At 36.2% G+C, this 26794-nt stretch overlaps 1 protein-coding gene across 1 annotated transcript in view; it reads left to right on the plus strand.

Annotated features, from left to right (window-relative positions):
* cdkal1 (CDK5 regulatory subunit associated protein 1-like 1) overlaps window positions 1–26794 on the plus strand; it is a 410621-nt gene that overhangs the window by 49941 nt on the left and 333886 nt on the right. Inside the window, exon 4 of the mRNA XM_041248498.1 lies at window positions 9192–9276. Within this exon, the coding sequence (XP_041104432.1) occupies window positions 9192–9276 (85 nt within the window). The remainder of the gene's footprint in view (window positions 1–9191; window positions 9277–26794) is intronic.

Here is a 26794-nt window from a genome sequence, read left to right on the forward strand (position 1 = left end):
CCTTAATTTACTGCACCTATCGGAAACAGTAAAAGAAATCAAATGAAATACAAAACTGCATCGGTGTGCTCTACAAGTTAGAGTAATATATGAGATTGTGTTGGTGCCATTCAAAAATAAAATAAACATTATGCTTGTTATTTGTTTAATCATTCTGATTGTGTATACCAGAGGTGGCCAAACTGCAGCTCCTCGGCAGTTAGTGTGGCTCCCAGTGAAATGCTGGGTGACGAAAACTTTGTGTCCTGAATAAACTGAAGAAAGAATAAGAAGCAAAAATAAGAGAAACTAAAAATAAATACTAGTTTTTATTATTTTTTGTTCTCTGTATTCATTTGTGTTTTATTATTCTTTCTTGTCTCCCATTCTCTCTCCTGTTTTTAGCCTGCATGTTCAGCTCAAGGGTGTTTTCAGCACTTGCTGACCTTCGACCCCGCGCGCATGCGTACTTCTGTTACCTGGAGTGAAAGCCACGTGTGTTTTGAAAGTCATTTCGTTATTTTTAATTAAGTGTTCGTTTCGTGGAGACAGTGACATTGAGTAAACCATCCACGAGTAATAAACTCAGGTATGAGACTTTAAGCTAGAATGGAAGAAAAAGTTTGCTTTCACGGAAAACTGTGTTAAACATCTGTGTGTCATTTGCACAAATCTCTTACACAATAGGCGAGCAACCAAAGTCTGTGAAACAAATCACAACAAATTTTCATCTGAATATCCTCCATGGATCATACTTGATGGGGAAACAAACTAGTCAAGCTAGAAGCACCTCTCTGCGTTCAGTAAAGAAACTGATATAATGACTCAAGCGATTTTTGTTATGGCATTGAATATTGTTTGTGAAAGTAATGAGGAGATATGATCTGCAATAAATGTACCCGAGGTTTAGTTTTTAAACTATTATCTTGTTATTATATGCTGTTATTTTAACGGTTCAGAGTTGCTACGGAGTCGGTGAATTGAAAAAAGTCCCAGTTTTTCTCTGAAAATCTGAAGTCCTGACAGAAATTTGGTCAGACACCAAAGTCCATGCCGAACTGGACAGAAATAGTAAAATATATTCAGTCTTTTCTTAAATTACTTTGTTTATAGCCAACAGAAGGGGAACTCTGCAAAAATGCATAAACTGCATTATTGGGATAAACTACGTAGTAAGCATTCAATACATGTATTCATTAAGCAAAGTGCCCCCCCCGTTCCCCCCGTCCCCCCCAAGTGTTTTCTGCCACAGCAATATGTAAGAATCTAAAACATGCTATATTAAAAACCAGAGCAAGATCTTTTGCCTGACTGGCAGAGTGGAATTGTGGACCCCAATGCAGGTACACTGGTGTGTTGAGGGCTACCAACATGTTTTAAGTCTTTAGAAAATCTAACTGTGGTGCTATAGCTTTGCATAGCTTGTTTCCGTATACAATATCATAGATGCAAGTCCTAGAGATGCAGGGAACTGCATACAGTAAACTGTGTACAGTAAATGCAAAATGTAATTGCTTGGTAATCAGTCAGTCTGGATTGCAGTTTTTAGACAAGCTCAGTAAATACCAATAAGATGTAAAATATGTGGTTTGATTGAGGAAATGCTGCTTTAATTTTACAGCATTTTTTTAAATTGATACTAAAATTTTTCTTTGTATAAACCATGTAACAGCTTAGTGCAATGCTGCTGTTACAGTACATATTATATTATCACCCTTTGGCAATAGTTAAAATTAGTTTGAAATACCAGAGAGAGAGTATACAGAAATGAACATAAGCTTTCCTGACAGGGTATACAATTATTTAGTGTCCATATGCCAATAACAAGTACAGTAACAGGTAAAATGTAATGGCAGAATTGAATGTTCTTGTGTAGTCTGCCTGACAGCTTGTCATGAAAATGGTGACAGACGACTTTGCTTCCACTGAATATTCTCTCCTCGAATTCTGTTTTATGAAAGGAAAAGTAAAGCTGACAGGAACCGCTAGGTATTGGGGATATTAATATTTCTTCATGGCGTCCATTTTATAGAAAAAAGTAAACAAGTATTACATAACTTTTTTTTCCTATCCCATTTCATGTATTCATCAATGACATAAAACAAAATCATCACACCAGATCTATTTAATGTTTTGCTTCAAAAACATTGAGGACAGTGTATTTAATTCTTAGATATGTTAAATCAAAAGTGACAAGTAGATTGACTGTTGCTTACATTGCTATGTTTTTAATTCTGTCAGATTTGTATCTCATTAGTTTAATGCACATTTAATATGGTTCTATGGTACAATGAATGATTGTGAGGCATGCTTAAAGGGGATCCCAAACACCAAATACCTAATTTTATGCCAAATTACTCTTATACATCTAAAAACAGAATTGATAAGTAATTTTCAAATTTAGGAATAAGAAATGGTTCATTTTTAGGTTAAAAGTAAATTTTTCACACTCCCATTGCTTCGATGACGTCATAGTGAACATATTTTCCTACTTCTGACTGTTACCATTGGTTTCGCAGTGCAGAGTGTGTGAGAGACAGCTAAATAAATTGATCATTATGCCCTGTCGATGTGTTGCATGCATTTTGTAGCAACACAAACAAAGGCAGATTTAAACTGCACAAGTGACCAAAGGTTGCCAGGGTTTGGACAGCATTTGTCCAGAAAATGAGAGCCGTCTGGAGGAAGCCGACAAAATGGTCGCACTTGTGCTCGGCCCATTTTACGTAGCAGTGCTACGAAACAGCGATTGCTTGGTCCTGTGGTATCCAGCCTCAACTGAAAGTCGATGCGTATCCCGCAATTAGACCAAAGAAGGAATCAATGGTAGCAAAATCAATACCATCTCATCATAAATGTGTGAGCCTGAGCGGGTCTGATTTCGATACCAGTGAGGGCTTGTCTGTTGGTATGCCTGCTTATATTTCAGTTAGATTTACTGGCATCCGCTGCTATTTCTTTGACCCACGAAGAGGAAGACAGTATGAATCTGGACCCCAGTTTTTCCACAGTATTCATTTCGACCCCCAAATTAAAGAAACAGTTACCAGATGAAAGAGAGAATAAAAGTGTGAGTAACTGTGTCATGTTGCCCCTTGCTTTATGTATATTTATGTAATCTGCACTTTATATATATATAAAGTATTAATTATTGTAGCATATATTCATTTTTATTTATTTAATATGTGTTTATTTACAATATTTGTCACCAGACCCGGTGTGTATATTATGTAAACAATAAGGCACGACAGGATATGGGATATACTCCAAGTTCAATGGCAAGTTATTATTAATAATATTATTGGACTTCAAAAAGGCTCCAAAATATCCAATTTGTTATAGCGACTTTTTTTTCCTGTATTATGCGTTGTTTTTACCTATCAACTGCATAATCCAAGTATTGGAAAAATAGAAATAACATTGATATACAAAGATTAAAATTCCAGCGTGGCACTAAATTCGTATTCTCCTCTGGGCCACATTCCAAGGACGCAGTGCACAAGAATCCATTCTGAAACTCAGTCCATATTTATAAAAATAGTGTAACTCTGGTTAAAGATTGACTAAAGAGAGTAAACCGACTCAAAATCATTTAAAAAAAGAAACTGGTTGTTAATCTGGCCTTTTGTCACCTTCCAGCCTGGATAGGACCCATCAAAGCGGTTTTGTGTGGGCTCAACAAAGATACTACTTTGGATGAAAGCTTTCAAAAGGCTTCAGGATTGGCACGTTAAAACAAATAAAGCCAATTACAGCACAACTTTATCTCCAAGGACTGGTTCCCACAACTGGTAGCGCCTTGAACAAAGTCAAAATTATCAGCAATTCCGACATCAGGTTTTCCACGCCAAGTTCAAGAACATTTTATTGAAGATTTAAAAAAAAAAAAAAGTATAGTGTGTGTGTGTGTGTGTGTGTGTATATAATAGCAAACAAAAAGTACAAATAACAATTACATTTATGGCAGTATTAAAAACCCTTTCTAAGATAAAGTAACACACTCTGAAGCAACAATACAACAGTTATTAGTTCTGTCCCAGTAGAGAAACATGGTGTGCCAAAAAGGGACGAGCCTTGATGGGCCAAATGGCCTTTTGTTGTTCTCAGCTTTTTATGTTCTTATGGGGTGAATATCAAATACAGGGTCACACTGACCCCTGAGTTGAGATAAAGTGGGAGGATTAATTCTCTCAAGTAAACTCATCTCTTCAGGTTTTTTTCTGGTTTGAACATTAATCTAAAAAAATAATTCTGTTAAGTTTGTATTCAACACTTAACACAAAACCAGAAGAATTACAAATTAACAGTCCTACCATTGTTTTGTAAAGTACAGTACATATTGTACAAAAAACAATTTAAAAATCAAACCTACAGTAACTGACCATTAGCAAACACATGCTGGATGTCCCTTCACTTTAAATCAGCTACAAAAAAGGACAATTTGCGATTTAAACAGTCAGTTGTATGTGTACAGATAATACATTTGGTCATTATCGTAAGCCTGATTTACAGTGTTAGACCACAGCCATACATGACAAAGATCTACATGTTAAATAAATTAACAGCATGTGTGGCTGCTTGTGATTTTCAAATTGGTTATCAACATTACATCCAAGAACAATTTTCGTGGGCATTGCAATTTAGAACTACTTAAATAAACTGAGATGGATGAAAAGTAGTTAGGGATGTAATGATGATTCACAGTGTGTCTTTACATGTCGTATCATAAGTAGACATTGTAGCGATCTGGACTACTTGTGTTATGGTTTTGTGCCGCTGTTCTGTGTTTTTGCAAGTGCTTGTGAATGTTGTTTTATGTTTAAATGTTACTTTTTTCGTGGGGTTTAGGTGTATAAATGGGCAGCTTGCAGTGTTGTGGTGTGCTGACCGTCTCAATAAAACCTGAAAGATCTTTCTGCGATCAGATTTTTTTGTTAAATGTCCAGACCAAAAAAAAATGTTGAATGTAAACTGTGCAAGCGACTCGCATAATGGAAGTATATCTAATCTCTGCAATTTCTTGACAAATGTAAGTTCATATTATTATTATTAATATTTTTATAGTAGTAAAATGTGACTGATAACCTGTTTGGACTATTGACTGTTAAATAAAGCTTTGTTTTGCCCAGGTCTGCTGCAGTTGGTGCTGCTGCAATGCAAGCTTACTGTATATATCACAAGCAGCATCAGTTACATGTGAATTTTTATTTAAATTATAATGATGATTATTATGGTTCTATATAATATTTTTAAACTGCATGGGAACGTTTTATTCCATTTATATGGATTTTCAATCAAATATAAATTATGAGACCAGTAAATTATGCAAATGAGTACCACAAAATGTACCCTTTGTTGCAGCCCTACAACATGTACAGCATTGCAAAATTGGTGCATCATTACACCCATAACAGTCATACAAGATGCATCAGTTGGATTGTTAGCTGCATAGTTGCAGTAACACTACGGTCAACTAATATTATTGATTTTTACACACAAAGTGCAGATAAAGTACACACACACACACACGTACAAATACGCATACACATACTGTGATTATCTGTGTTTAAATAGGCATGGTACTTAAGTTTAGAAGACCATCTAAAATTCCCTTTAAGAAGTTCGTCAAATGGAATGTACAGTACAGATCTCTTCTTTTGCCTCTTCTGTTGATATCACACTTTCCACGTCTTCCCAAAACAGACATATTTTCTTTGTATATTAGACAAGAGCAACAATGGGGGTGAGGGGGTATTTTAACACTAAATATAATGTGTTTTTTTTTTTTTTTTAATGAAATAATAGAAAAAAAATACAGCTGTACAGCTTACCTTTTCTGTATACAAATGTTCTACCAATACAGATTCTTATCGTTTAATTTGGAAATGGCTTCACATTTTCTCTTCTGTCGCAATTGGTATTATATAAATGTGACATTGTTTTTGTGCCTGAAATCTAATTTTTCAGTTTCATTGGTTTCTTTCACCACTTTTTGTGTGTGTGTAATTGTTGCAAAACCAAACAGTTTGCTTAAATACGTGGACTTTACTTGCTTTGCGAATTTATTGTGTGGTAAGACAAGTTTGTAGTTTTAAAATTCTAATATAAAATACATCATTTTGTAATTGGCTTTTCATGGACACATAAGTAACTTTTACTTGCTTTTTTAAATCTCAACGTCTAAAATCATAAAACAAATGAACAACATTATACACTTATTTTGGGTCCCCATTAAGGCACATATTTAGGCCCAGAATATACTGACCCCTGCAAACCCTGAAATTTGTTCTCGGTGGGTAGTGTTGTCACCTGCACCAGCGCTGGGGGAGGACCACCATACCCGCTGCCTTCTACTTGGGATTTCTAGCCTCCTACTTGAAATGAAAAGACTAAGCATAGCAGTCTGTTCATACTACTAATGCAGATGTACACTTTTCACATTTCAATTTAAAGAGGAACCCAAACGCATTTTTTTTGTTCTATAAAAAACACTAGAAAATGTTCTTCCTATTCTGATTTAGAAATATTGGATTTTGAATGACTCCTTTCTGGGTTACAAACTCCATTACAGTAGGTCTCTTTCCAACAAGGAACAGATGGTGAAATCTGACTTGTGACGTCATGGAGTGAAATTAGTGATGGAAAAGATGGTGAATATTCTTGAAAATACATTGTCGAGAAGCTGTGATTTCACGGACTGTACGTCTTCAGAAGTTAATGAAAGTGATGAGTGTAATGGACATTTGATCTGAAGTAATCTTTTTTTATTATATGTGATTTAAAATGTTGTTTAAAAAAAAAAACTAAAAAAACAAAAAAAAAACACACAGACTACGGTACATTGAACCCCGGGTGCTCTGCTGTAGCACCTGAGCAAGGCCGCCTACACAGAATCAGATTGCTCACAATGTAAAAAAATACCCAGTTGTATAATTTGGTACAAATATAAGTCGATTTGGATAAAACCCTTCCTATTACGATGGATTACAAAACAAATTTTATTATTGTTGTTTCATAGTTCTTAAATGTCTTGTTTTAAATGTTCTTGTTATTGGCTTGCTACTTTTCATAGTTTATTTCTGTTCCCTCTACCTCCCTTTAAAACTGTAACTAGCATTGTTAATCCATGTCCTTTTCTTAATTAAATCAAGGATCTGTGGTGACAATTATTTTTTTTTCTAGCTATATAAAGAGAATTGATCACTTTACTTTTGCGGTGAAGGACGCAAGCACTGCACTGAATAATAACATTTTGAGAGAAACACAAAGGCTTATTTCGTAAAACACGTTCTGTCTGGAGACAAACTTGGCAAATAACACAAATGCAGAAATAGAAGAATAAATGGTGTAATGAATGATGCGTTTCTATTAAAATAGTACATTTTACATTGCAATCAGGTGATAGATTTTAAAAATATCTCAAACTTTCAGCTTTTCACAAAAGATTTTGGTCCCTCTTAAACGAGACTTTGGGGTTAAAAGATGTTTTGTTACTTCTGCTTCTTCGGTCGGCCTGCCTGCTGCCACTGGACCCTCCCCCTTCGCAGCTGTGTGATCTGATGCTGAACATTTATAAATTCATCTCGACAGTTCCTGCCATACCTTTTAAATGTGTCCAGGTACGATGGTATCATGTCTTCTGCTGTGCCCTGTATTGTTTTAAATGGTTTCTGAACACTGGCCCAGTAGTTCTCCACATTACCAAGCTGTAAATTGTAGTCAGTTTGATAAGTAACTGGTATTCAGATAACGTCTTTAGCCGCTGTGAAGCTGTAGCACAAATCTCGTATGGATACCTCCTGTTACTACCCCTGATAACAAAGGATGATATATACATATATAAAAAAAAAAACAAAAAAAAACGCACTCGACCCTGATACTATTGCAGGTATTGTGAGGAAGGGTCTACGTGATTTAAAGGCAGTCTTATTTGTGCTGTGTGATTTAAAGGCAGACTCATTTGTGCTGTGTCATAATGAAAATGGGCAGTAATATTTTACTTTAAAATGTAAGGAATAAACTAAAAATTGCAAGGTGTAACAAATCAAAACTGCACTTTCAATGGCAATGTTCAATTCAACATCTGGAATTATTTTTTAATTTAATGCATTTTTTAGAATGTTTTAAGGGACTATTTTTTCTAAGGTTAGGCAGAGGTGGAAGGATATTCAATAAGTGACTTTGTAGTCTCCACATCAATGTTTTAGAGCTGCATGCAGTTTACTTGGTGTTGCAGAGTTTTTTGCAGGAAGTTTGAGGGAGACGGGCTTGTCGGTAGAGACAACATAACAGTGGTGACTTGCATCAACCACCAGGGCGACCTCCTTTCCAGGAGAGCCCCCAGCGCCTCAGAGTGTAGGCTTCACCCTGAGGTGGTGAGCCTCATTTGGAAGAGATTTGGGAAAACCGAGATTGATGGGAGGCAAAGGGATCTATCAACCCACTGTCTACTTTGGTTCTTCATAATAGGAGGTTGGGACCCACTGGCGATAGATGTCTTGGCACACCAGTGGCCAAGGCAACTGTTATATGCCTTCCTACCGCTTGCTCTGCTCCTGCTGTGGATGTAGAAAATAAGGCAGGATTGGGCCAAGGTGCTCCTACTAGCCCATTATTGGCTCATCAGACTTTTTTTTCCAAACCCTGATTCAGCTCCAGATGGGATATTTTGTTATTCATACAAAATGTCCCATATGGAATATTATCTGACCTTAATGAATAGCCTTTTTTAATGTGATCTTATCTTATCAATATAACCATTTTCTTGTAAGCTACTGTGAGTTTAAGCTAAAGCGGAATATCGCATAAGCACTGGGGTTGCCCAATTTTGAGATGCTATATTATAGCGTGCCACTGCTGGACATAAATGTTTGTGTGCTTGGAAAGGGATAGTAAGGGAAATATCTAGTTCAGCATCCTATGTAAGATGGGACAACATTACCCTAAATGCTTGCCATTGAATATTGACAATGTGTGGCATACCCCTAGAAGCTGAACAGCTATGTTGCTGGAATCCCCTGGAGGTCATACGATGCCTTAAAGTGTATCTTTCCTAAAAGAGATGATGTTGAGGGAGGGGGAAGAGAGGCTTGGCTCAGTTAATTGTTGTAAGGAATGAAATGCAATATTTATAATGTGTGGAATGAGCCAGAAGCTCCCGATGTGAGCTCTGATTTTCTAATGCATCACTTCTGTCTTTTCTCATTCTCCAGAGAATCCATCTGAAGCTGATCTGTGGCTGCTTAACAGTTGCACCGTGAAAAACCCAGCTGAAGACCACTTCAGAAACTCAATCAAGTAAGAGCTCCTGGCTGCGATAAAACATACAGTATATCGGATGTTTTGTGTGTGTGGTGTGTTTCTTACTCTTCTTTCTCAGAATAATGGCCCCCAATTTATAAGAATAACTAACCAAAAAAAGTGATACTTGAAATGTAGTAGTTTAATGTCATCTTAAAACTATTGGGTATAATGTACAGTAGGGAAGAACAAGGGAATTAACTCTTACAGCTAAAGCTACTGAGTGTAAAAATATAGGTTGTTAATGGCAGCCTTTTCACTTGTATTTTACTGATCATTAAATGACTAATTAAACTAAGAGAACATTGCCTCTGGCAATGTGATTTTTGTCTCAAATCTGTCACTTTCAATCTGGTTCCATTTATCTTTCTTGGCAAGCGTTTGCCTTGAAGGCAATGGTATAGGGAATGTTGCTTGCTGATAGCGATATGTTTGTGTTTGCATGTGCTGATGGAGGGGGGGGGCGGGGTCTGTCCATTGCCTTTTAATGACAGCATTTTATGTATAATTCTAACATTAAACACGCTTGAACTTTTAGTTTTTAAGTAGTACTCTAATGTTTGAACTGCACCCTTTTACAAATTCATTTTTTGGGTGTTTTGGATAGGGTACTATACAACAGATGTGCATTTTATTTGTTATATTGCTGTATACCTCAACCGTGCCAAATGTAATCCTCTTAGTTCATATCTTTGTAGTTGTCCATTACCAACTAACAACTACAAAGGGGTGGGTGGTGAAGGGGTGGTTACCAGAATATTTGATAAAACTTGGTAGGTTGCGTTCAGACCATGGTGATGCAGTACAGTCTTTTCATTTAAAGTAGGTGGCTAGAACTCCCAAGTGGAAGGCAGCGGGTATGGGGGTTCTCCCCCAGCGTGGGTGCAGGGGGCAACGCCCCCACCGAAAACAAATTATAGGGTTTTGCAGGGGTCTAAATCCTGCATATTCTGGGCCTAAATGTATGCCTTAATAGGGCCCCAAAATTCAAAATAAGTGTAACTGTTATTATTTTAGGCATTGATTTTAAAGAGCAAGTAAAAGTTACTTGCGTCTATGTTGTGTGAAATTTAATTACTTTAAATTTAAAAGGAAGTTGATGTGGAAGTAAATAAGACAATTACTTCACAGAGTAATTTTAAAAGGTCCTTTTTATTATTTCACACACACGCAGTTACATACACAGATGCTATACTGAGAATAACGATATCCCTAACGGGACACAACCCAACAAGGTTACATACAAAGATTATATTAATCACAGATCAATACAATCCATGAGACGCAACTGAACTAATTCTTACCCTTCCAAGCGGATCGGGAGAGCCCTTCGACCCTGATAAGAAAAAGCAGCTGTCTCCAAGAAATTACCGAGCAGGACTGCGCGCTAATCCTCACGGCTGACTCTCATCAGAGCAGGGGAGAACCCCGTCCTTTATAACTTACCAGGTTAGGCTTTTGCATGCGAGAGAGTAATTGGCCAGATCACTCCCTCGAGGCTCGGCCCTCTGAATAAACCATTCCTTTCCCAAGAACATTCTAACAAAAGCAAGCTATATAAACGTGACAAAAACAAGTTATATAAGATACGGGGTTATTGTAGGGCAAGGGCACAGATGAACTCGAACGCATTTCTAGAACTTTCTAGAACATGCTTTTTTTTTATTACAGTATGAAAAGTAATTGCAAAATAATGTATTTATATTAGAATTTTAAAACCGCAAACTTGTGTTAGCACACAGTCAATTTGAAATTAAAGTCCACATATTTAAGCAAACTCTGTTTTGGTTTTGCGGTAATTACACACAGAAAAAGTGGTGAAAGAGACAGAACCAGAAACCAATGAAACGGAGAAATTATATTTTATGCACAAAAACAAACAATGTCACATTTGTATAGATACCATAATACCAAGTGAGACAGAAGAGAACAATGTGAAGCAATTTTTAATTAAAGATAAGAAGCAGTATTAATTGATAGTAAATTTGAATACAGAAAAGGTAAGCCATAAGCTGTATTATTTTTTTCTATTTTTTGATTTATTCCATTTTTCCCCTTTTGCATTTTTATCCAAAAAAACCTGACACATTAAGTTTTAAAAATATTCATGGAACCAACCAGTCCTTGCATTTTTATATTTAGTCTTCCAAGATTGAGTATACATATTTTCCCATGTTGCCATTTCTCATTCACTACTGAGTCTGAGAACAAATGCATAAATAAAATAAATAAATAATACATTTTAAAATTTTACGGTTTTCAGAAGTTCATTTGTTGCATTTTCTAAACATCAAATCAATTTCTGCAGTAAATTATATTTTTTCTTTCATTTTAATATTTTTTTAAATTCTGTTAACTGTTGCTCGATTTAAAACAAATACAAAACAGTGAATAATGTATTGGCATTTACTTGAACCACTTAGCTTGAAAGAAAGTCCAGTACATAAATATCAAGTTGTAGGTATTTGAAATGGATAAAAACATGGAAACTACTTCAAATGGAAAAGAGTAATGTTGAAAATCACTTTGGTGTACAAATTACATACACATAGTTTATTAACGTAGATTGTATACAGTCTGTTTAAGACTTTAAATATAATACTTTTCATAGCTCAACTTTGCCAGAACGTATTGCCAGAAGGCACTCGGGTCGATGAGCTGACATACAGCTGGTGAGTGTGTAGGAGTAAAAAGTTTCAAAGTTAAAGCAAACGCACAGTTAACCCATTCATTATGCCTAGATGGTGTGTGGCAGAGCACAGCTCTGCCCTTTAGAAATTGGCAGGGATGAGGTTAAATTCCCCTACCTGCCTGGGTTCATTGTGTTCAGGTGGCTGGGGTTGATTAGATGATTAGTTTAACGATCAATCAGTGCCCAGCCACCTGACATAAAAGGAGGCCTCTGCTTCTCATTTAGGGAGAGGGAGCTGAGGAAGCAGGTTGGTGGTTTGTTTGTATGTTTGAAAAAGTTTGAATCCAGTGAAGGCATTGCCCAGCCTGGAAATTGTTGTTTTTGCTTTTTGTCTTGCTTTATTTGTGTTTAAATCCCTTTATTTTGGCCCTTGTGCCCTTTCATTTTTGTGTTTATTTATAATAAAATAGTTATTTTTTTGAACTACAGACTGTCTCTGGGCCTCTATCCACTCACCAGCCTGCCACATGGTGCCACACCAGCGTGTCTATAACAAAGCATCAGTTACCTTTCCGGGGGGGGAGTGTAAGTGGGAGTGTCCTTTGTACCAAGCATTTACATTTAGCATGAAAATACCCACCCCGTCCCATTGTTGCCCTTGTCTAATATACAAAGAAAATATATCTGTTTTGGGAAGACATGGAAAGTGTGACATCAATAGAAGAGGAGGAAGAGATTCGTACTAGTGATATCCTTTTGTTTTAATAAAGACTGAATCAGCAAAACAAAGCACATACAAATAAAACCAGTCATTCATTAATTGTGCAATGCGAATATAGTTTCATGAATTAATTGTATATGCTAGGTTTCAGATTGATCTTCTAAGTTAATGCATAAGACATTTTAATGCATATGACATACTCACTGTATTTTGTACACTTCGTAAGATTGTCTTTGTTACTCGTAGAAAACGTAGGTTGTTTGTTTTTTTGTTTTTTTTTAATTATACAATGTCATAACTCTGCTCTAGGGTTACTGACTCAGGTATATTATTGTAGAGTTAGGCCTTCATCACCAGCATCGCTTGAAACTGGTTGGTCCATTCACAGTGACCGTGGAAACTTAAGCCCAGAAGCGAAATGCCCTCAGAGAAGGAATGTTTTACTCAACTTACATACGTAATGAATTGTGGAAATTGCCGCTATATTCACTGGAGCATAAGAGCACTAGTTTTGTCTTTTTTAAATAACTATTTTAGGTGGCTCATGTGGCAAAGTAGATGGCAATTTAGCTGACCACCGGCTGGAAATGAGAAGGCTGCAATAGTTGATACCGTGTGACTTACAAAGTGTCATTTTGATTAACTTGGATTTTATAAAACAGCCAACAGATAATGTATCATGCTGTCTTTCATCACACAATTCCTGTTGATTTTGTGGATTTGCACAGTGAGTAACAGCTGCGAATCACTGTGGAATCAAATGGTTGATGCATAGACCTACTGTACTGTTAGGGAGGCCACAATGTCGCAAGGTGCCAAATATAATATCCTTTTTGATTAGTAAGTTATGATGTGTTACTGAAGTTCACACCTCATGAGTTGTACGTGATTTTTCCAGGTTCCCGAACACGTCGGTCAAATTCATCCATCAGTAGAACGTCAAAATGTTAAGTAAAGCAGAGTCATTGCTGTATATGCAGTGTATTCAAGATTGGTGTAATTTTTTTAAAAGAAAAAAAAAAAATCAAGGTGTCTCCAACATGATAGTTTACCATGTTGTACCTGTAATGATATTCACATTTTTTTTTATTATTTTTTATTTCTGATATCTTATGATGCAGGAGAGTGAAAGACGAGAGGGTGTGGTTTTCATTTATCTTGTTACACATGGCTACAGCAGAACAGCTGTGGTGGTGTGTATTAAATCCCCTTACACTCCTAATTCATACTTGGGTAATTTGATTATGTTTTTGTAGGCTGCTTACTTTTTTGCCATTTCCTATGTAAATTATTAAAATGTTTGGATGGCAGAATGCATTCCTTTGAGAGTAGAGAACACTACCTCATTTGCATAAAAACTGTCAGGTTAAACCAGAAACTGTTTTGCATTTTTATTCTTTTCTTTCATCTAGGCATACAGGAAGGTGAAATATGTATGTTACTGGAAGACATTTAAGGAAAATGGAGTATTGGAAACTGCCAATAATCTATTGAACCTGAGATTAGTGAATGTGTTTATAGTGAATGTGTTTAACCCTTTATCTTCAACAGAGAATACCCTAATAAAGAAATAAAAAACTGACTGACAGTAGATGGGTAAGACAGGTGAGAGGTGCCTGGACGGAGAATGGCTGGCTAAATTGCAAAGCCATTTAAAATATAAAAGCTTCAGAAACTACCATGCCGTCTTTTAAAATTCCCCAGAGGACTGTGATTCGGTGATCGCCCCTTTTTTTTTTCAACTTGTATAGGCCTACATAGTTGTATATTAAAATAATCAATATTTGTTCATGTAAATTTATTTTGTGTACACTATAAATAGAGAATGGGTTGTCTTAGATGTAACCTCTTGTTTCCAGTGATAACTGGTATTTAATTTGGAATGAAATTAACTGGGGCATATTTTGGGGTTTTCCATTACTGTTTATAACAAATATTTGTCATGATTGAACCTGCCTGATGAAACGAGTGTTTACAACCATTCTGACATCAAAAGCCTTTTAAGTGCACAATGATCTAGCAAGTGATACCTGGTAATAAGACTGTAATGTTTAGCACTGCGGGCCAATATTTAAGCGTTTTACTCCGGTCTAATTCTTATTTTTTGAAAGGTGACCATTCCATGTAAATGATATTAAAAAAAAAAAAAATGTGTTTATAAAATTCCTCAGAGCAGTACTAGTTCGGTTTTAGTTAGACTTGAGTAAACATTTTGAAAATACAGCCCTACCTATTTAATCTAAATCAAACAAGTTTTGGGATAACTTGGTTTAAAAAAAAAAAAAAAAAAAAAAAAAAAATTCTCTACATACAGGGTTGTGTGGTTTAGGTTTTAAATGATCATTAGCATGGCACACGAGCTGTAATGTTCAAGTGAATCATCAGGATTTGATTTACTTAGAATTCTGGATCTCAAGAATTTGTGTTAAAGGTACAATGTCTTTCACAAGCCATACAACTTGCTATAAAATTCAGCAGCATCACCGTCTTTGTACCGATAATTATGCAAAGCAAATCAAGTTAAAATTAATTTTTAAAATTAGACAGTTCAGTACTTTGACAGGATTTTTTACAAATAAAAGCTCTGCAACAGGAGATTGAAAAACATCCTTGCGTCTTGATACAAGAGAAATTCAATTTGTATTCAGCTGTTCATTTGTTATATGTAAAGAATCTTTACGATGTGTGTATTATTTTAATTTCTTTTTTATAAGTGGAAATACAGTATCTGGGAGCGGTCCTTTAGAAACATAGTAACCGTTCTGTGCTTTTACAAAAGCATTAAATGCAAAGGACACTAGAGTACCAATTATCATTTTTTAAAATTTAATTTGAATGTATAATTAAGTTGCCTTTCATAAATAGGTTGTTGAACAGTCATTTTAGAATAGGTTTTATGCTGTCTCTGTCTGTCTGGTCTTGTAGGTCCATTTCAAAGCTCACATGTTTGCAAATAAGTGTATCAGGTGCAGTCAGATACTGGCATTGCCTGCAGGCATTCTGAACGTACACATTTCCCATTTCAGCCGTTAGGGGGCAATGTCCTATCAAATGTCATAAAATGTCCTACAGTCTTATCCAATATCTCTGAGCATAATTATTTGAAATCAAGATGCAGCAACTTGTACTGTGCAGTAGTGGGAACAAAGAGCACTGAACTTTTCTGCTGCCAATGATGCTCAAGCAATTGCATCCAGCTGCTAGGGTTTAGAAGAAATGTGGAGGCAAATACACAATTACCAAGATAATGGCAGAGAACACACAATACCAGGCAGATATCTCTGATCCAAATGAAACCTACACACTTCAGGAATATCCTTCATAAGAGCCCTATTAAAACACAGTACTATTGAACTCGTCTCGTACTGCATATTGGATCGGCTAATTAAAACACAAGTACTGCATGAAGAAGTATTAACCAATTAGGAGGTGGCATGATCAGTATTATTTAGTACCCAACACATTTTACTGTAAGTTTAGACAATTGTGTTAGTGGTTAAACCGTGGTTATTTGTGTGGAGAGCAGGACATTTCCTATGATTTAAAACATTAGCCATGCCCCCCACACCCCACAAAGTAGAGTACTCGCTCACTATCCTACACAATTAGACTGACTGTGTTCATGCCTACGCTGTGGATTGTGTCAACACTCGCACAACCTGATCAGATTTCCTGACCTATATAATGTCATTCAGCTCTGCACGTTTGGCATCCTTGGCTCTAAGCATGGTCTTGTTGATGGACAGCCATCATTTCTGAATATATGGTTACTCCAGCAGAGGGTACCAGTAACAAGAAATGTGTTTTATGTAATTGTAGTGCAGAAAGTTCTGTAGTATTTTAATTTCACTTGCCTTTGCTGAATTTGTTTTGTTGCGGTACTTATCAAAGTAGTTAATAATTCCTGATTTTAATTGTCTGTCTTTATCATATTGCTTTTAAAACACCAATGTTAAGTTTCTCAACTGCACCAGTGGTTCCAGGCTTTAAGATGTGCTTGATTTTTATACTTGGCTTTACTAGTTTTAGATTCTTCCTATCCAACAACTTTAACCTTTTGACCTAAAGATGGCTGTCATATTCCTTGGGTCAAGTTCAATCATGGGTGCCATACAAGACAAATGGACCTTTTCCTGAGGTTGCCCCCCCCCCCCCGAAGCTGTTACCGCTAGTGTCAAAGGACTGCATCTGAAAAAACACTGGAGGTAGTGGCTTCATAGCTGCAGGGTTGCTGTATATAATCTAAAAGCTAAATGTGTTGCAGACCATAACATTGATCTCTGACCTAATATGGCTGCCAAATTGAGGTCACATGGCTTGAAGTTCCCTGTGCATAGATGGTAAACAATGAGTTGTGTTTGGTAAGCAGTTTTATTTATTTAAGTTAATATACCAGTGTTAATTCTACATTCCTTTAAACTCTGTCTATCAATGATACAGTCCGCATTTGACAAAGTCTTTTATAGTTGGTGTACGGTTGTATTTTTTCCATTAAACATTAACTGTTTCAGTGCCACATTGGTTTTTACCTCCTTTTTTATGTATCCATTTTACAAAAAAAAAAAAAGCCAATAAAAAACATTGCTATGATATTAGAAAACCCTTGGAGAATGCTACCAGGGATGGGTTGTTTTTTGTTTAAAAAAAAAAATCCCGTTTCTAGTCGTTTTGTGTATTTATAGTCAGTGACTGATTTTTTCATCTGGTTTGGTTTAGGGGAACTGTGATTTTTGAAAATGTTTGTTTAAACCGAAGCAATTGTACAGCAGAAACACTTTCTCTGAGGAGTTAAACAATCAGTAATGTGAAGAGTTTGTGTTATGTGGTGGAATAACCTTAGCACTTTTAACAATCGATAAGAGACCGACATTTGAGTTAGTGGTTGTTGTTTTTTTTTCTCCCAGCCTTATTTAATTAGAACACCTCCTTTCTTCCCAAGAAAATGCATACAGTGTTTTAATAGTCTAGAACAGAGGTTTTCAACTTTTTATTTATTTGTTTTTTAAATAACTCCAGACAAAATGTGTACAGTTTTCAGGTATAAAAATGCAATAGTCCCTAGTAAATAAGAACACAATCAAATAAGAGAATATAAATACAGTAAATTACGTTTTGAGAGCGATTTCAACTAAGTGCAGTTAAAGCACTTCAAGCAAGTAAGAAGTACAGTAAATGGGTAAGAACAGGTAGAACAATTCCAAAAAACGTGAACACGGTTACCTTTAGGAGTAAAGTCAAGTACAAGATACACAAAATATAATATAATTGAGAGCAGTAGTAGAATACAGCAAAGTGTGGAACAGTTAATTGCAAGTACTGATACAATTGGATGCCATATAGTCCAGTATAGTCGAGAGTTGTGAGGTTTACAGATGATACGAGAAGTTGTAAGAGGAGAGAAGGGGACCCAGGGAGCGGGTGTGGAGAGGGAAAAAAGGAGGGGTCCCAGGGCTGAGCCTTGGGGATTGCATGTAGTAAGAGAGCAAGATGCAGAGGGCGAGACATGCCAGGACAACCCAGCACATGATTGTAGAGGTAGGAGGAGAACCAGGCAAGAGCTGAGCCAGTGTGTTCCAGGTCAGCAAGGGAGGACAGGAGAATAGAGTGCTTGACCGTGTCAGAGGCTGCAGAGAGGTTGAAGAGAATTAGGACAAAGGAGGGGGAGGTGGCACGGGCAGAGGGTAGAGAGTTGGTGAAAGAGAGGAGCAATTTCCAGTCCATTGTCTGCAGTGGAATATCCGGGACTCTAAGACTATAGGCTGCATCCTGCACTCCACGTGGGAGCAGAGAATAATGTTTTAACAGGAAAGCAGAGAGCTGGTGATGTACCGAGGGTTGCAGAGAGGAAAGGGAGAAGAGAGACAGGACGGTAGTTCAGGAAAGATGAGGGATCAAGGGAGGAGGGGGGGTGTTTTTTTTTGTTGGAGAGGAAATGAAAGGGAGTAGAGCAGGGACAGCAACAGTGTTTATTTTTTAGCAAAGTAAAATGTAAGCCTATTTTTAGGGACCCCAACTTTAGGCACTTCACATCAGTTTATAGCAGGACTAGCAAGTTTCAAAAGGTACTAGTCCTTTGGACTAGTTGCACAATATTGTTAGTTTCTAACCCTAAAAAATGGCTATGGGAGGGTGTCTGAGAACAGACTGGTACAGGAGGAAAATGTATGCAAAAATGGTCTGGAGATTAGTTGTCTGGTTTAAAAATGTTGTAGCCGGTTCTCGTTGGACTATCCTCGTGTGGACTACCACAGTTTAGACAACCACAGTTTAAACCACTGGCCCTTTGAGCTGGCACAGAGTGCTGGCGTACTAGATTAGCGTCAATGCATATATAATGCCCTGGAGGTCGACAGCTGTGTGCATCAGACACTGGCTTTGCAAATTATTCTTAATCAAGTCCACCACACCCTGCTGTGGTGGAAAATAGTTAAACTCAAAATGCACATTGGCAAATATAGTTAACTTTACAGCATCAAACTAGCAACAACTCAATTTACAATTAAAACAAAACTATATTTATTTACTTGAGCGATCCGATACAAAATAATCTGCACTGAAAATGCATTTATACTTGGCTTTACTAACAAATTTATCATGTTATCATTTACTTCACATCTCCACATAATTGTGTGCCATTTAAAATGTTTACAACATCACAAACATTAACCTCCAAGATAAAGCTATAATAACTAACATGGATATGTTTGTTTTTTTTATTAAAGCCACATCAAAATTATCGAAAGGGATTCGGTAAAACTGCCTGTCCACTTTTTTATTTTTTTTTTGCAAGTAAGTGTATCCATTTCAGACATCGAAAACAGATTCAACCAGCTGCTATTGCTGGTACTAAAATGCAGCCGCGTCTAATACATAAAATAAAAGCATGAGTATTATGATTTTGTTATTTATGTTTACTGGAGCATTGATACTTCACTGATTTAGTATTCAGTTGTATGGCAAGTTGATGAGCAGCACAGAGCACTCTCCATAGGTAGAATCACCAGACCCCTGCTTCACCCACTCGTATCACAGTGGAAATCCACACAATTTAAATAACGCATGCGTACAGGTGGAAAGTACGAATGTGAGATTGTGTTTGTGTATTTTTTCTTTCTTTTTCTTCTGCGGTTAACTTTGATCTGCTAAACAAAAGTGAGATTTATGCACAGTGGTTCAGAGAAAATATAATACCGTAAAAAAAACAAACAAAAAAAACTACTATGTATTACCCCCTGGTCTAGAATATAATTACTTACTTGGTCATAATTGTGTTGTGGTGTGTATTCTTTGTGAGAAATTATTTAAGCAAGCTGTGATCTATTGTCTGTGTATCAGAAGTTTTGTAAAGTATAACAATTTGTCTCTGGAACAATCTTATTTATATAAAATATTTATTAAGGCAAATCCACAAAGATCAAGGTCTTATTCACTTGGGCCCCCTTACGGCAGCAGCTGCAAAGTTGCAATAATACAAGCAAGCCTGACAATCGTGTGGAAATAAATGAGCTGAGGGGTTTAAACAAGTGCACTGAGACTTAAAAGGTTCTTTTTATCACCATTTTAAAAGCTTGAAAGAAAACAATATTTATTACTTTTGGAGAAAGGGGATTCCAAGACACTAATGCGGAAAAAGGAAAAGGACATTTTGCCATAGAGATGAGATCTAGTTTGCAGTATGAGTAGGGAGCTTGAATAAGAATCCCACTGAGTATTTGTTTTTATGATGCTGATTTTAAATGAGATATAAAATGTAATTTGCAGAAAGGCAATAATGCAGCTAAACACTAATAATGATGGGCTTTGTGATTTGGACTACCACCAAGTATCACTGTTTGTGTTGCTCTCTCTTTTGCCCTTGTATTTTTACCAGCAATTCAGCAATTGTGTCTAAGTGACTGCTGTCTCCATTGTAATGTTGTTTTTATCTGAAAAGGTTGCAGTATTACTGTTGAAAGGTTTTGGCGAATCCTGCAAAGTGTTCTGAGCTTTTTTTTTTTTTTCTTTTGAGCACCCAACACAATTTAAATGCATTATAGGATTGTTCTGTGAGTGCAGATTCAAATAATTTGAAATACTGAAATTAATATTCAATTAAAAAATAAGCAAGCCCTCAGAATGGGAAGTACGGCTTGGTCATGATGTTGTAATAGTGCAAGTAAGCATTTTTAATAGGATGATATTACATGGCAACTGAAACTTGTTAAAAGGTATACAAAGGCTGTCATATTGTAGTTCTTGAAGCAAGACATTTCAACCTACATATTAACTTTGTCCCATTGCCATAAAAAGTACTAAATATACCCTTGGGTTTTAGGTTGCTAATGTGGGGTGTGAAAACAGACAAACATGTTGGAAAACGTATTTGAAAACGGGAGTACATTTGCTTTAGGCAACTCTGGTCAGTCTCGAAGCTTGGTGGTGTTGTGGGCTGCAGTCCTGGAATTAGTGTCTTCATTCTTTCCTGTCAGGTGGTAGGAGGTGCACCATGGTAAAAGTCAGTAGATATACCTATTGTCCTTGTTCCCCCAAGCTACAGTAACTTTTACAGGTAGTAGCTGCTCAGGTTGCTAGGATATGGTCTGGCTGGAATTAATTAACAATGGCCTACTACAGCAGTAATTTATACAGTAAATTAAATACCTAGACTATTTTTGTGTATTGTGGCACCAATAAATATAACAGAACTGTATTGTTATTTGGGTTACAAGATTTGACTAGGATATTTGTATAGGCATAATCTGTTATTTTATTTTGTTGTATTTATCTTTTTATTCTGCCCCTGTGTATCTCTTAATAAATAACACATGTTTAAAACAAACATGATTCAGGACTTACATAATTACTAATCATTTTAGGAAAAAAAAAAGCTAACCAGAGCGGCGTTCTCTTCCACTGACAAGGTGGCAGTAATTGAATGACAAGTTACTTTTTGTTGCAGTGAGCAGATGCATCTTGACTGAAAACAAGAGGGTGTTTTTTTTTTTTAAGTAGCACTTTCTAATGGCTGGAATTATATTTCCTGGACATAAATTGAAAAATTCACTCAGGTTTCCCAGCATGAGGTGGCAAATCACAAATACCTTTTCAGGACTGGAAGGTAAAATGTGCTTAAATTTGAAAACAAATGCATGTACAGTACAGCACTACCAAGGTTAAACTATGATACTGGATATTTTAATGCTAATAATATCATATTCAGTTTTTTTTCAAATTGTTATTTAAATGTACAGTTGAAGCTAGAAACAGTAACTTTCTTGTTTGGAGGGTAGAATGTCTGTCTGTTTGTCTATTTCCCTCAATTAAAAAACCTTTAGGTAATTTCAGATACAATTACATATGTTAATAGAAGATATTGGTTGTGTTACACTCTGGGTAAAGGCCCACTCATCTAGTTCTAAGATAAATAGCAAGGCAAACACCAGACAACATACTGTAGATGACAGTTCTTTATTTCTCCACCAATAGTTGCTCATTAGTCCGATTTTGCAAATTTACACAAAAAGGAACAAAAAACAAACATTAAAATCGGATGCTATCAAACTGGTTAAATCTGAAGATAGTGATTGCAAAAATAAAATAGTCCAGATGCTTATTCATACAGGTTTCTCAATACTGCGTCATGTTGTGGGATGGAAGATGTTAATCTTTGTTTTCTTGTTTTTGTGCAGGTTTCTTTTGGAAGGTCTTATCTAAGAACTCTCATACTGCAGTGGTCAAAAACTAAACAAAGTTCACAGACGAGACTTGTTTTGATTTTTGTTCAAGATAGGTGTAAGATGCTTGCACACAGAATTTGAATTATGAATTTCAGATGATAGATAAGTGAAGTTAAAAAAAAAAGTCAATTTTATAGGTGTGTGTGTGGACGGTATGTAAAATCTTTACATTAGCTACTGATTTGTTAATTAGAATCCCTTGCTGCTGGTGGTGATTAGCCATACTATCCCATGAAAACATTTGTAATTAGCTCCCTCCGTATTTTTTAAATCCAACTTACCTGTATATCTCTGAATTTTGGCACAGGTACAGTATTGGGCTTCTGTATATGGGTGAAATAAAGACAACTGAAGGGATGAGAACATACATCTGGCATGTCTTGCATAGCCATTTGCTATGTAGGTCTCATGGGTGCAGTTTTGAAAGATGCATGGTATTGTAAACATGTATTTAAGTTACAAAATCTGGGACTGTTAAAGATCTGTATGCATGTCTTTCTTTTCAGGTAGTCCTTCATTTCATGGTCATTTCTGCTTCTCATGACTAAAGTGGTTTGCAACCAGTGACATGTTGTAACCCCAAAGACATTGGTGAGATAGATGCCGTTTCCTTTGCATTCTGCACCCATGACTACTTTTTGTGGGGCTGGTGATCTTGCAGTAGGCTGATGCAACAGATCAGTTCCCCAAACTTCCAAAGAGCTAAACTCTTAATAAGCTGTATTGAAAGGCTTGTTGATGATTAAGATTGATTGGAGCTTTGGCTTTGCAAGCCTTTGAATGCTAACCGATGTTAATGAGATGAGCCCCTGGAGTAAATGTTATCTTGTTCAGTAACCAGCACTAATTCGCTTCAAACATTCAGGCAGTTTAGAGCAACGGTGTCGTGATGAGCTTTTGAGTTGATTGATATAGAAACAAATAGTTTAGCTCATTACCTCTTTAGACCAAAGTCACGTCAACCATTTTGATGGCAAAATACATTTGCTTAACAATGTAGGCAGATACGTACATTTTGGGTCCTTGTTAATAGTGACTAAAGTAAAAAGGGTTGAATTTGCCAGCGAAATATGTTGCAGTTAGTCATCATGTACCATTTCCTACGTTTTTATTAAACTTTAAGGAAAATGTTGAATAAAACATGCTGTCAACTCGTCAAACTACACTGTGTATTGCTTTATTATTAGTTTCTACTTGAAAGAAATTTGCTGTATGTTTTTAAAACACATTTTGACTGTAAAATAGTACTACTAAATAGTATTGCTGAATAAAGTATACAGTATATTCAGTATATTACATCTAGTTTATGACTTCACACACCATTTTTTAGAAGTCCTTAGTATCCATAAGTACAGAGTACATGTAGAGCCCAAGATACCCTGTCAATGTAATTTTCTCATAGAATAGTTGCTGTTGGCCTGGTTAGCATTTTTAGTTGTAGAAACTTCCCCTGTACTGTTAATTTTTGCAACCATGGAGTCAATTTTAGTAGCTCTTGGCTGTGAAATGCCTCCCGGGTGTCGCATTCTATGTAGCTTATGCCATAAACACATCCACTGGCACTCTGCTGACTGATTTTTTTGTTGCTGCGTTCATGTTTATACATTGTATGTGTATTGTATATGGGTGTAATTATCATCCAGGTGGGAGGAATGATTTTCTGAGGGTTGTTATTACAATGTGTAATAGAGTGGACAAAAGAAATAAAAGGACAACGGCCAGCCCTGCAGGTATGCGCCTTTTGAGCTCACTGCGCCTGGCCAGCAGGGCTCAGCCAGGACGTGAACCTACTCTGTATGACTCACTACGTGGTTAGTAGTGAGCCACTTGGGGACCCTTTTTATTTATTTAATCTTTTTAATTTTTTTTCTCAAACTTTTTCATATCAAGATGGTCATAGCAGGATACGTTTAACATTTACAGAAACTTATGTTTTTATCTACAATTTATTGTCTGCTGTTGAGTTTGGGAGATTTGCTGGTTGTCAGGGTCAGCACGCAATTGAACTTAGATATGTGATCTGGAGCTCCCTTAAGCAGAGTGCATTTGAACTTCAAAAGCTTGTATTTAACTCCTTATTTTCATTTATCTGGTGTGTGCTGTTAACAGCTGGCTTATAGCAGGATTTTAAAGTGATTAAATATAACATTTGGCCGTTGTCCTAAAAACCACAAGCTGAAAGAGGTGGAGACGGAAGAAGCAGCAGACAAGTGCATGTAGAAACTTGCCACAGCAGGATCTGCGTGCAGAAATGCCATGGCCTCCGTACACCCTCACAGCCCACAGCTTGTTTTCTTTAGAACCTGCCCTCTGATATTAAGTGTGTACAGTTGTGGCACAGGAATAGAACTTGTACCGGTCTGTATGAGCGAGAAACATCCTGTTTCTCTCCTACAGATGAAGAGATAGCCAAACGAATGTGCTTTGTGCGTTTGTTTGTTTTATTGTGGTGTCTTTCAATATTTTCAAAGGGGAGTGGTGGTATTACACATTGACAGTACAGTAATACAGTTATTGCATGAAAGGGGAAAAGCTTTATAAACAGTATAGACTTTATCACAGTTCACGTCCCCTAGTGTATAAAGATTAGTACAGTACATAGACTGCATGTCGGATGAACCAGATCAAAAGGTAGATTTTCGTTAAATGTACAGTGTATATATGTAGAATATATATTTGCAACTCTTAATTGCAAAACATGTAGGTCCAAGAGAGTTTGGGTGAATGGCCGGAGTTATTCCAGTAAGATGGAAATACCCAGAGTTTTTTATAGTAAATGCTAACTATCAGTTTACCCACCTAGATTAAACATTGCAAAGTAACTGGCCTGCCAATTAATAGATGCAAACTTGGTAAAACTGAGTCAGACACTGCATGCAAGCAAATGTTCCTGTTAATCAAGACTAAGTGTTGTGTGAAAGAGGATAATACAGATCCCTTCCAATCATGAAACCTGAAATATGATGTGATGAGTCTTTTAGATTGTCCTGTTTTATTATTATTATAATTTTTTTTTTTAGAAAAGCACTTTACCATTCTAACAGCAAACAGTCATGGCTACACCTATTCAAAAAGTGTGCCAATTTGAATAATGAAATCATAAATAATGTAGCATTATTAAAATATAAATGTGTTTGCAAGCTTAACACTCACACTGCGATTTGCATGTATTTACATATTGTGTTAATATTTAAAAACTGTCTGAATATCTGAAGTTAATTGATAATTTAAGATGTCTCTGTTGAATAACCACAATGAGTGGGTGATGCCTGGAGGTGACCCATCTCCCAATTAAAACGTGAACCACAAGCTCTATGTATTTAGCATCTGTCACTAAATGAGCATACAGGTGAAACAGCAAATACTGTACAGTCGTTGATGTACCTTAAGGCATTAGACGTCTTGTTGTGAGAATGTAATGGGAATTTGAATGGGTAAGAGGGCAGCAAACAAAATTAAAAAGCAAATATCTGTGCTTAACTAATTTTAACAGTTAGTTAAAATAGGTGGGGTGGAAAAATACATATTAATTAATTTGACCTATGCCTGATTTATTGTGTGGTTACTGTCATCTCATGCAGAGCAAAGTAGAATGTACCTTACTGGAATGTTTCTGAATCTGTACAGTGATTGGCTGAGGGAGTTCATGATTATGAAGTGAAGACTGGAACAACTGTTGGGTCATTCTTCAGAAAAATTGACACACACTGCACAGTTTAACTGCTTTGCAATATCAAAATGTAAAATAGTAATACAAATCACAAACAGTTTCTAGGAAAAGAGAATTTGGATTGGAGTAACGGACTGGTCTAGTTTGTCTTTTGAAGTAAGATTTGAAGGTCATATGGATTTTACAGAGAATTTAGGATGTGAAATTCCTTAGTTTTCAAGTTCTGCCCCATCTGGATCTTTGGAAATCTAGTTTACAGTTTTGAGGATTAAGCTGAAATTTTTCCAGTACCCTTACCAATGAGTGCTTTCCAGGTTTATTCACAGACCAACATCCTGCTGTGGAAAAAAGTTTGAGGTATTATGTTCAAGTCCTGTCAGCACCATGAATTATTTTTGCTGTGCAAAGCGACTGGGTTGCCACAAATATGAATATTTTAAAATCATGAAAGTGCTTATATAATACAAACAAATCTCAATTGTGACGGTATTTTTTTTACAGAAATAAGAATTTTAACCTTCAGTAAACGTCTCTTACCTATACTGTCTCTTTTAAGTGATGTGAAATAACTTAGGTCTTAAAGTCTCATTTGTAGTTTGTTTATTGCTGATGCTATTATTATTATTATTATTATTATTATTATTATTATTATTATTATTATTATTATTATTATTATCTGAAAAACAACCCAGCATAAAAACCCTGTCATCCTGTTTGTTGGTCCCTCTTTATGGTTTTATATTTATTTACAGTCAAGCATTTGTTAAATTGTTCGA

The sequence above is a fragment of the Polyodon spathula genome, chromosome 4 (genome assembly GCF_017654505.1).
Source record: "Polyodon spathula isolate WHYD16114869_AA chromosome 4, ASM1765450v1, whole genome shotgun sequence".
Classification (NCBI taxonomy): domain Eukaryota; kingdom Metazoa; phylum Chordata; class Actinopteri; order Acipenseriformes; family Polyodontidae; genus Polyodon; species Polyodon spathula.